The 12,253-nt window shown below is 37.0% G+C and overlaps 1 protein-coding gene across 4 annotated transcripts in view; it reads right to left on the bottom strand.

Annotated features, from left to right (window-relative positions):
- The window catches only part of GSAP (gamma-secretase activating protein), a 102,278-nt gene that overhangs the window by 88,798 nt on the left and 1,227 nt on the right, over positions 1-12,253 (bottom strand). For 3 of the 4 annotated variants that reach the window (XM_033192967.1, XM_033192964.1, XM_033192966.1), the window contains exons 2-3: positions 3,087-3,163; positions 1,615-1,671 (exon numbers count right to left, since the gene is read on the bottom strand). In XM_033192967.1, coding sequence (XP_033048858.1) covers positions 1,615-1,671; positions 3,087-3,163 — 134 coding nt within the window. The remainder of the gene's footprint in view (positions 1-1,614; positions 1,672-3,086; positions 3,164-12,253) is intronic. The other variant, XM_033192968.1, reaches the window with a different exon arrangement.

The raw sequence follows: 12,253 nt of genomic DNA on the forward strand, positions 1-12,253 counted from the left end.
GCACTCCTACCACTCACAGGCAGTTAGCTAAAAGTAACCGGGATGAAACACATTGGTATGCAAAGTGCTCCTACTGTCAAGTGCTCACAGTCTTGGGAAATGTGAGCGGAATATGACCACAAAAGATAACAGCAGTCACCACAACTGGATTGAGGGAAGACAGACTATGGTGTCTCCTCTCAATCCATTTTTTTAGAATACATGCCACACAGAAATTAAGCAACAATTGCACTGAAAACTTGGTATTTATTCTCTTTCCCTAGACTGTGTATTGTGAAAGAGTTTACGTTGATCATCACTGTGTCTCCAGCACCTGACAGGGAAAACACTCAATGCTTATTTGTTGGATCAGTGAATGAGTGAGTGAATGAATGAATGAATGAATGTGAAAGGGGTGGAAGAAGGAAGAGAGAATTAACCAAGCAGCATATTGGAACCCTGAAGAGTAAGGCGACCTGTAAGAAATTTGTAACGGATAAAGGACATTTAAGTTCAAAAATGTCCAATATTCAATTCTAAATTGTTTTTACATAGGCACAAAATTACTCGCTCTCATTTGCTCCCAGAATTAGACAAAGTCACCTGTCACATCAACCAATGCCTTATGTGAATAATCTGGGGGAAAAAAAAAGGAAAGGGGTTCCTTGTCTGAATCATTAAGAAATAATGAGAAATAAGACACAAGAAGGTTAAGCAGAAGCAGAAAGAGTCAGAGGTCATTATACGATGATGTGGAAGTACACAAATTTCAAGGAGGACACTGGACCTCCTACTTTCTTACAGGATACTGAATAATTTGTTTGAGCCAATTTTACTTAAATCTCAAAGGTCTAAGAGACTTCACCTTACTTTTTGGTTCAATAGTCCTTGTGTTTTTTGTTTAATAGGACCAAGAGATCGTTAAGGGAGAAGGAAAGCAAAGAAATATAAAGTTTTAGAAAATAAAGTTGGTATTCCCACTCCTAAATATGCATACAAAAGAATTTTAAAATAGCTACATATACAATAGTGTTCGTAATAGATAAATGTTAGAAACAGGTGCCCATCAACAAATAAAAGAATAAAACTGTTGCATATACTATGATAACTGATTGCATGAATTAGAGTTATTCTGTCATACTCAATTGAGTTAAATCAAGAGATCAGGAGAGGAAAAGAGAAGCACATGGGGCACAAGTGCCTGCCCGCCCAGGTGTCTTGCAAGCCAGCTGCCAAAATGACCAAATGCCATAAACTTAAGAATAGCTTCACCTAGTAGCTACTGAAACAAACTGCCATGGCTCTAAAACTAGTTCTACCTACTGCTTTCACACACCAATGAGATCTTGCCAGCTCCTAGAAACTTTCCTATTGCCAGTGAGTTTTCTTTCAAAGCCATATGTAACATTTCTCTTTCTGATAAAACCCCCAAACTTTCTTAGTTCTTTGGACATACCAAAGACCACCCTGGTCTGTGTGCATGCCTTAAATTGCAATTCTGTTTTTTCAAATAAAATGGTTAGAGAAAAAAGAAAATACAGTTGGAATTTATGTCTAGAAAAAGGAGGAGACGAAGAAAACTCTAAAGGCAGTAAAGTAACCAATGAGTAATCTATGATTTATGGTGATTTTTACCTCATTTTGTCTGGTTTGACAATCATATAATCCAAAGATGACATTTCCCTTATCATCCTAAAAAAAATTAAACAGATGTTTATTAAATGTCATCGTTTAGGAAGTTAGAATGTTACTAGTTTTAAAACCAACCTGCAATAACTCAATCTTAGCAGTAAGTACTTTAAAAGAAGCTTTCTGTGCCTGTCAGAGGGGGACTGAATCCAGTTCAGCTAGTCATTTGGGCTCAAAGAATAAAATGCATCAATAGTGTAGAGCTCAGTGAGTTTGGGGAACTGTCTAGTAGGACTGAGCATGGTGAAGGAGTAAATCTTTTTATACTTCCACTTATGTCTTTGAAAATATACACATTTGATAGATAATAGGGACGGCTAGGACAAGTCCACAGCATTCTTATAAGTAAAACATTGTGAATCACACAATTCCTTAAAGGTACCATTCTAAGACACAACTTACAATAATTATTTTTACTTAAAAAAGTACAGTGATGTAACTGTGCAAAGCAAACTGGCCATTTGAATTATTCATGTGTGCTTATTATAGTAAAGCTAAATTTTCCTTAGAACACTTGACATTGACAATACGTTGTTAAATAACAATGCTGCACATGCCTGTAGTCCTAGCTAACGGGGAGGTTGAGGCAGGAGCTCAAGGAACCTACCTGAGCCCATGAGTTTGAGGCTGCAGTGAGCTATGATTATGCCACTACACCCCAGCCTGGTTGACAGGGTAAGACCCTGTTTCTAAAAACAAAATAATAATAATGCTTCAAAAGTCAAGTCCTAACATATCTACGTCTGAAGAGACTAATCATATTTAACATTTTCTCCAATGATAAAATGTTAACATATTAATTAGGTTTAAACATTTTTACTTGGCATTTTTTGTCTAGAAAATGAAATTGTTCATTGATTCAAAATTTGAGTTATTATGTCAGATATGCCCATTTAGTTTTATTTTAAAATGAAGAAACATTTAATACTAATTTTTTTTTTTTTTTTTGAGACAGGATCTCGCTATGTCACCCAGGCTGGAGTGCAGTGGCACAATATCAGCTGACTGCAACCTCCACCTCCTGGGTTCAAGCAATCCTTCTGCCTCAGCCTCCTGAGTAACTGGAACTACAGGTGTGCGCCACCACGCCCAGCTCATTTTTGTATTTTTTGGTAGAAACAGGGTTTTGCCATGTTGGCAAGTCTGGTCTCAAACTTGTGACCTCAAGTGATCCGCCCGCTGCAGCCTTCCAAAGTGCTAGAATTACAATGTGAGCCACCATGCCCAACCTACTACTACTAAATTTCAATCACTTTATTCAATCTCACACACACAAAGTCATAAGTTAAGATTAAATGCCGACAAGTTTATTCATTACCCCTCAATAAGATACAGTATAGAATTCTATAAAAAGAATATAAATGATTAAAAACAGTATATTTTACATCTTACCACAATAAAAAAGAATATAGACATACCTTATATGTATAAATAATATTTCCATTTCTTTCAACATTTAATACACGTAAGCTCTCATAATCGTTTTCTAAAACATCTGAAATGATAATAGCAGGTTAATACTCAGCAGAAGATGGTTAGAAACATATCTAACCAATATATTAGTAAAGGAAACCAAATATAAATATATACTAATAATCCTATTATATAAAACTTAAAAACAGGCGAAACAAATCTCTTTTATTAGAAGTACAAACAGTAGTGACCTTTAAGGAAGGAGAAAGCCATAGTCATTGAGAAGTATCTGAAGAGAGCCTTGTTAGGTGTTGGTAATGTTAAATGTCTTGGGCATACTGATATACTCTATGATAACTCACTGAGCTGTACGCTCTTTTCTGTGTGAATGTTATACAATAAATTTCAAGTATCTGTTAGTTTTTGCTTTATGCATTTTGAGGATACATCATTAAGGACATACAAATTTAGAATTGTTATAGCCTCCTGGTGGATTAACCCCTGTTAGGCTCTAAGCTGAGCTGCCAGCTGTCTGAGTACTCAATTAAAACAAGATTAAAAAGTTAATATTAACTTTTTAACAGTCAAGCTTTTAATCACTTACTGTGACGCTATAAAGCAAGAGGCTAAACAAGAGAAAGTGCTATTGTCCCTGGTCTATTTTCTCCCCATGGAATGGTGCCGTTAGCCAAGGGTCAAGTGAATCAACACAGATATGGAGCTCTCTTCACTATCGAGGGACCCTCCCAAAAAGGTTCCTGCAGTATCATGGATCCAGGTGCCAAGGGTAGGGAGAGGGAGAAGAGCTAGGAGTGGAAAAGTATTTCACTGGAGTAGAGAAAAAGCAGTCTTCAAAGCTTCCCTCTTCCACCTGCTAAGGTGGTTTTAGTGGTTTAGAGGCACCTGAGAAAGGTCTCTGCTAAAGGCCTCTGATCAAGAGGCCTCTAAATGAAGAACCTGGGCTAGGAATGCAGCTATCTGTAACAGTATGGATGATCCAGCGGGGCCTGAATCACACCTACAACTCATTTCAGGGACTACGGTGCACTGGCCACACACCAAGTCGGATTTGAGGAGGGCAGCTTTCTCCCGTAAGGCCTGTCAGATCAAGTCTTTGTAACTGCACATGGTTGGGTCTGAAAAATTACACACAAATTTTTAAAATAGGAGCTGGATTAGCAACCCTTTATTCATTATACAACATCCTTTATTTCTAATAATTATTTTTACTTTAAGGTCTACTTTGTCTGATATTAATAATATAACTACATAAGCTTGGTTAGTGCATGCATAACTTTCTGTTATTAATATTCCTGTGTCCTTATATTGAAGATATGTTTTATAAGCAGTATCTACTTGGGATTTTTTCCTCCAATCTGACGTTCTTAATCTTTTAATTGGGGTATGTAGTCCATTTACATCTAATGTAATTACTAACATATTGGGTTATTTGTCATATTACTATTTGTTTTCTATGTGTCTCACCTGTTGTACTACTCTTCTGAACTAAGTTTATGATCTCATTCTATTACCTATTAATTTGTCACGTTTTTGCTATTCTTTCATTAGTTATACTAAAAGTTATAACATGCATCCTTGACTTACTATGTTTTAGTATTACGTGATGCAAAAAAAAACTGACGCAACTGAAACTCTCATACATTGTTAATAGGAGTATAAATTGGAAAACTGGCAGTACCTAGTGAATCTGAACACATGACTCAGCAACTACACTTGTACATACATCCTCAAAAGAAATATATACATATATTTAGCAAGGGACACATAAGAATGTCTATAGTACTGTGGTACATTATTGCCCAAACCAGAAACCCAAACTATCCATTAAGTGAAGAATGAATAAATTGTGTTATATTCAAACAATAGCACAAAACAAGGAATTAACATTCTGCAATAACACATATAAAACTGAGCAAAAGAACCTTCCCCACCACCAAAAAAGGTACAAATTGTATGTTTCAATTCATACATAAGTTTTCGATAATAGGCACAACTAATCTACAGTGTTAGATAAGTGACTACTAGGAAGGACCATGAAGGACTTCTGAGGTTCTGTTAATGTTTTCCTTGCTGTTCTGAGTCCTAGTTGCATGAGTGTGCTTCACTTTGTGAAAATTAACTAAGCCGTGAACTTATAACTTGTGTCCTTGTCTATATGAAAGTAATATTTTGCAGAAGGACATACAGACTCTTTACACAAAACATTTAACTTATAAGTTAACTGACCATCTTTCTTCTAAAATTTTAGGATATTTCTCCTAATTCTACAGTTAAAGGATTTAAACATTGGTAGAGTCAGCATTGTAATTATCACTAACTGGGCAGAAGTGTGTATTTTTCCAATTTCCTCAAAAGTTATCCAAAATTATGGCCAGGCACAGTGGCTCATGCCTGTAATCCCAGCACTTTGGAAAGCTGAGGCAGACTGATCACTTGAGGCCAGGAATTCAAGACCAGCCTAGTCAACGTGGTGAAATCCAATCTCTACTAAAAAATACAAAAAATTAGCTGGGCATGGTGGTGCACACCTGTAATCCCAGCTACTCAGGAGGCTGAGACAGGAGAATCACCTGAACCCAGAAGGTGGAGGTTGCAATGAACTGGGATCGAGCCATTGCACTTCAGAGCAAGACTGTCTCAATAAATAAATACATAAATAAATAAAATTGCTTAAATTTGACTCATTTTTCCCATACAGGAATAGTTTTTACATTAATTACATTGATTATGACAAATTCTAATATTAAGACAAAACATATGCAAAATATGTGTAACTCAGCAAATTTCTATCTATATTCCTAAAAGGAAAAGACAAGATAAAAAATAAGGATAATTGGTGAGCTGGACACTGGCACTGGAGCTGGACGTGGGAAACATTTAGAGAGAGGAAGAACAGGTTTCACTGAGAACTTAGACATCATCCTGAGATCTCTCTTCCCTTCCCCTCACAAGCAGTAGCTTCGTGCATCTCCTAGGGGCAGGGCAAAAGGATAGGGCAAAGTGTTTTCTACACATGGGTATAAACGTTTGTCAGTATATTGACATGTATACTGAGATGTCAGACTCACTTCACACTGAAGGATAATAAGGATAATAATTTAGTCTCTTAGGGGACTAGGATTTAAATAGTTTATGGGCCGAGCATGATGACTCATGCTTGTAATCTCAGCACTTTGGGAGGCCAAGGTGGGAGGATGGCTTGAGCTCAGGAGTTCAAGACCAACCTGGGCAAAATAGCAAAACCCCGTCTCTTAATAATAATAATAATGATAATAATGCTTATGGCTAAGTAGCCCTTCACAATTTAGAAAGTTCTCATTTCTATCTCATCTGCATTGTACAAGGTATTCCAGGCCTACTACACTTTTCAACGCAATAATGATACTTGACCCATATACAGTGAAAAGGTGGCATAGACTGAACTCAAACCTAGAAAAAGGTAAACAGAACAATGAGCTGAGTGTTCTGTATCAAGCTTACAATGAGAAAATGAGTAGTTACTCAAAAATCCTTTGAAAGGTAGATATTGTAGACATCTAAAGAGAATTTCAGTGAGTTATTTTTCATCCTGTACATGACTCCAAACTTCTGGAATGCAATGTGTCAATATTTTGAGAAGTATTTTTTTTCTTTCAAGATTATAAGTATGCTAGAAGAGACCGTCTCAAAAGTACACTTAAAAGGTTTCGGCTAAGATAAGAAACTTCTTTACAAGAAATCTTGCTAAATCCAATTTACTTGCAAAGGCATATCTATTTTCAGATTACTATAACATTAAGAGGAAAAAATTCTCCAACAAACGCAGATTACAATAAATGACACATGCTTATCCCATTAAACTAGTGGTTCTCAACTCTGGCTGTCTTAAAATCATTAGGGGAGCTTTTAAAAGAACACTGATGCCCCAAGCCATACCCAGGATAACCTGATTTTATTGAGCTGGTGTGGAGCCCACTCTCTGATGTATATGTATGTGTTTTAGGTTCCCTGGGTGATTCTAACGGGCAGCCAGGCTTAAGAACCACTGAACTACAAATGTACATTACATATTAAGCAGTATTCGTTAGAGGGCATAACTTGGACCATCTTATAACCATGACAGACAGAGTTGAAAGAAATAAAAATAATGTTGTCATGGGAACATTAGGTAATAACTGCAAGGCTGAATAACCCTGCAGTTAAGTACATGGTTCACATTTCAAGGACATTTGAAATAGACAAATTTGGTAATGTTGCAAATCCAGAGACCAATGTCTCACCACATACTATTAAGCCATCAGCTCTTTCTCCCTGGACTAGCTGCCCATGTCTTAACACACCCTTTTAAAAGAAGTATTCAGTAACCTCTTTGCTTATTCATTCTGACTCTTCTCCCAGTAGTTCATCACTGGAAAGTCCAGAGGAAGAAGTTTTGCAATTTCAAATGAGGAAATGTGGTTTAATTTCACAGTTTAGTGTACTCAGTACTCATGAAGAAAACAATGTAGCATTTTGATAGATACTTGCATAGGTAAATCTATAAAAGAAAGGAGAGTACCTAGATATTGAAGGTATTGGCAAGGCATAGCTCTTGTAAAACAAGCTGGTTGGCCAGATATTCTCATTAGTTTCAATCTATTCTTTGTCAAACAAAAGTGATTTCACTTTACATGAAGAGGGTTTGTCAAATGTGTACATTTTATCCCAAACTGCTATGAGACAAAAATCAAAGTATTTGTCTTTCCAATGACCATACTTAAGGAGAAAAATGTCATGAGCCTCATACAAAATTTTGAACTCGTTCCTAATACATACATCAAGAGGTGATAAAATATGATTATGCCTATAACATTATTATTCTGTAAATAATTCATATAAATCCTCAGGCTCAAGATGACCAGTTATTACAATTCCTAAACCTATGCAGTAAACATTATGTGATTTATATTTCATATTCTGAGCAAAATGAAGTTAAGAGAGAAATGAGAATTAGAAAAGGAGACCAGGAAAGAATTAGCAGAAATGAAAGGATAGTGGCAAGAAAACAGTAAAAAAAAAAAAAAAAAAAGGTGAAAACAATGTGACTAAGGTAACCTTCTGGCCCCCAAATCAATCTAGGAATACATAAGAGGCAACATAAAAAAAGTACTATTCTTGAATCAGTCACTTGGTAAAATATACCACTTCCCTGGCAAAGATTACAATATTTGAAAGACAAGTCAATCTGGTGTTTCATAAATCCAAGAATAATAAAAGCAGGCAAGAAAATCTACATCCTTTCCAGTCTTCAATATTGACATTTAAATGTTAGAAAACTTACATATTGTGGATCTTATTTTCTTGAAGATGTGATCAATCCCAACAAGGGATTGAGCACTGGATACAAAAATCAACATGTAAGATCTGTTACAGTGCTGTATACCAGCAATAGTTACAACATGTCATGTTTTTAAGTGTGCTAGTTATGAGAGCAACAAAAAATAACCTAGGATGAAATCTAGCAAAACATGTGCAGAACCTTCATGGAGAAAATTCTAAGACTTATTAAGAGTCATTTAAAAAGATCTAAATAAATAACGAACTATACTTTATTCATAGTTAGGAAGATCCAATATCGTAAAGATGCCAATTCTCCCCAAGCTGATCTATAGAGGCAATGTGACTAAAGGAAATTCAAATCAACTCTTTTGTGAAATCTGACAGGCAGATTCAAAAATATATATATGAGAAAGCAAAGGGCATACAACAGCTAAGACACTCATGAAGAATACTAAGGTGAGGGGACTTACCCTACCAGTTATCAATACTTATCATAAAGCATAGTTATTAAGATGTTGTCATGGCCGGGCATGGTGGCTCACGCCTGTAATCCCAGCACTTTGGGAGGCCGAGGTGGGCAGATCACTTGAGGTCAGGAGTTTGAGATCAGCCTGACCAATATGGTGAAACTCCATCTCTACCAAAAATACAAAAATTCACTGGGAGTGGCAGCGCATGCCTGTAATCCCAGCTACTTGGGAGGTTGAGGCAGGAGAATCGCTTGAACCTGGGAGGCGGAGGTTGCAGTGAGCTGAGATCGTGCCACTGCACTCCAGCCTGGCGACAGAGCCAGACTCTCAAAAAAAAAAAAAAGAAAAAGAAAAAGTTGTCAAGTTGAGATAATGGAACAAAATGAACTCAGAAAAGGAGACCTACATAAGGCAGCTTGATGTGACAGAAGGGGCTTTGTTGTGAGAACTAAAAGGACTATTTGGTTGATAATATTGAAACAATTAGCTATTAATTTTTTTAATTGGACTCCTACATACCACATAAAAATAAATTCTAGGTGGATTAAAATCAAGATGTAAAAAAGTCATAAAGCTTCTAAAAGTTAATATTAAAAATGTCTTCATGACTTCAAAACAGGGAGGATTTAAGAGATCCTAAAAGGTACAAACTATAAAGAAAAATTCCTAATTTAGACTACATTAAGAACCCCTGTTTATCAAAGGCACCATCACAAACTGAAACAAAAGTGATAGATTGAGAGAAAAGTATCTGCAACATATGTGATAAACAAAGAACTAGAATCCCAAAAATGTAACTCCTAAAACAATCAATTAAAAAAAATACGAAAGTGGACAAAAGGATGAATAGACATTTCACAGGCGGGGAAATTCAAATAGCCGGCAAATACATAGAGATGCTCAACCACGGAGCACAATGAAATAATTAGTCCTACCAGTTTGACCAAAAAAAAAAAAAATTTAAATCCTGAACTGTCAAGGGCTTGTGAGGATAGTGAGTATCAGAAACATTTCCACACCACAAATAGGAGTGTTAATAAGTACAACACTTTGGAAAACAATTTGGCACTGCCCAGGAAAGATGAAGATGTGCACAGCCTATAACTCAGCAACTCCGCTTTTAGACATACATTCTAGAGAAACCTAGGCCTGTGTGCACCAGGTGGTAAGAGTACTGACCATATAGCAAACCCCAGAAACCCCCCAAAAGCCACCCACTGGAAAAATAAGTTGGGTTCCCTAGGAAGCACTCTGAGACAGAGTTTACTACCCAGTATATTCATCAGGGAGTGCTCAGGAAAGTGGGATTAACACCCGTAAGAGGAAGGAGAAGGCAGCAAGTCCTGGTAGGGTGAGAAGTCCAGCAGCAATGCAGGCCCAATATCCTCAGGTGACCTTGGGCCCCCCACAGAGGAAGCTTCAGAACTGAAATGGAGTTGTCCCATGTTCAATCAAAATGGCCAGGCCTTTAAAGCCCACTCAATCTCATGTGGTCCACACCCAAAAGGAAGTGAAGTTGGGTAGGGCAGCCCTCTTGCCAGGCAATCCCTGAAGGGGCTGACAGTTGAAGACTGCCTGCTGACTATACTCACAGCATCTGGGACAAACTCTTCTTTGAAAGGAAAATCTAAGGGGTGCATCTCCATGTCCACCATCATGTTGAATTCACACGATGGAACACTATACAGCATTAATTAATACAAATTAATAACTTGCAGCTAGCCAGTCAATATGAGTACATCTCACAATATTGAGAAGGAAAATAAGCAAAAGGAATACATACAGCATGCTTTAAAGTTCACAGGCAAGCAAAATGAAATATTTTGCCGAGGGAGATATACATATGGGCTAAACTACAAATAAAGTCAAAGTAATGTTAAAATATAAGAATTTAAATGGTTGCTAACCTAGGAGGTGAGGAGGAGAGAAGGAGAGAATCAGAAAGGAGCACATAAGAGCCTTCAAGAGTCTTGACACTGCTCTATTTTTAAGCTGGGTCGTGGGTGCATGGTTTTGCTTTGGTTTTTTATTATTTACAGCTACATGTTAAAATATTCTTTTATGCAGTTGTTTTGATTTTTAACAAATATCTTCTTTTATTTCAGGAGAAACCGTTTTCTCAAAAGTTCAACTCAGAACCAGGAGCAAATGCAGTAACCAAATCTGGTCTCTTTCCTCCTTGACCCCTTTTTGACCAAAATGCTATCTTATAGGCACAGAATTTCCATGGCTGACTTAGCCCAGCTCTCTGTTTTGTCAGGAATATGTCATACATATTTCATGAGAATTACTTAGCACCGCTAAGAAAACTTCAATTGTATTTGTTGATGTAAAAATATTAAGGCTTCAAATTTAGAAAGCAAGTATGCATAGAGGAGGCATTACAATGATATAATTATTCATAATTTACATTTGAAAAGCTGGAACTTTGAAAGGATAATGACTTGCACAAATGTGTGTAGTAACTGCTGTGCTAGAAATGAGACAGAATCCCAGATTTCCCTGCCACTGCTATAAATTACAGAACAGGAATTAATTTGTGTGGGGGTATTTTTGAGCTACCACCCACTGGTGATTATCAGAGGTGATAATTACCTTAGTATAACAGGGCTAATATCTTGCCAAGATATTTGCTCTGAAAGAGCAAAATACTACCAGTATCAGAAAAGCTAGTATTTTCAGAAAGTACCTTCTGAGGACCTAGAGCTATCTATTTAGTGGAAGGTCAATACACAAGTTTGTATTTCTTCAGAGATGAGCGAAAGATACAAGGAAGCCAGGTCCAAGTGGCTCACACTCAGCTTTTCAAGCACAACACACATTACTGAAACGTAAGACTGTGGCATTTCACACTTCATCTCACTTCTCATTTGCAGACACCTGCCATTTAGCAAAATAAAGTGGGAGTCCAGAAAAAGGAGTACTTCGTGGTAAAAGACAGAGCTGCCTGTTGTATTTCAAAAAGTTAAGCCTTCAAAAACTTTTCAGACATTTGGGTTACATTCATTCATTCATTCATTTATTTATTTATTTGATGGAGACTTACTCTGTTGCCCAGGCTGGAGTGCAGTGGCGCGATCTCAGCTCACTGTAACCTCTGCCTCTCAGGTTCAAGCGATTCTTCTGCCTCAGCCCTCCCGAGTAGCTGGGATTACAGGCGCGTGCCACCACGCCCAGCTAATTTTTGCATAAAATTCTTCCTTGACCACCCTCCCCACCTCGAAAAAAAGTAAAGCCTTACTAATCATGACACTAATGCAAACTCAATGCATACGCTACACAAACATATAACTCCTTATTTGGAACTAATAACATTCCAAGCCAGGAAACCTACAAATAACTCCGCTATAGTCACAGGAGAGTGTGAAGATACAAGATAGCAA

The sequence above is a fragment of the Trachypithecus francoisi genome, unplaced genomic scaffold (assembly GCF_009764315.1).
Source record: "Trachypithecus francoisi isolate TF-2019V2 unplaced genomic scaffold, Tfra_2.0 Lachesis_group4, whole genome shotgun sequence".
Taxonomy (NCBI): Eukaryota; Metazoa; Chordata; class Mammalia; order Primates; family Cercopithecidae; genus Trachypithecus; species Trachypithecus francoisi.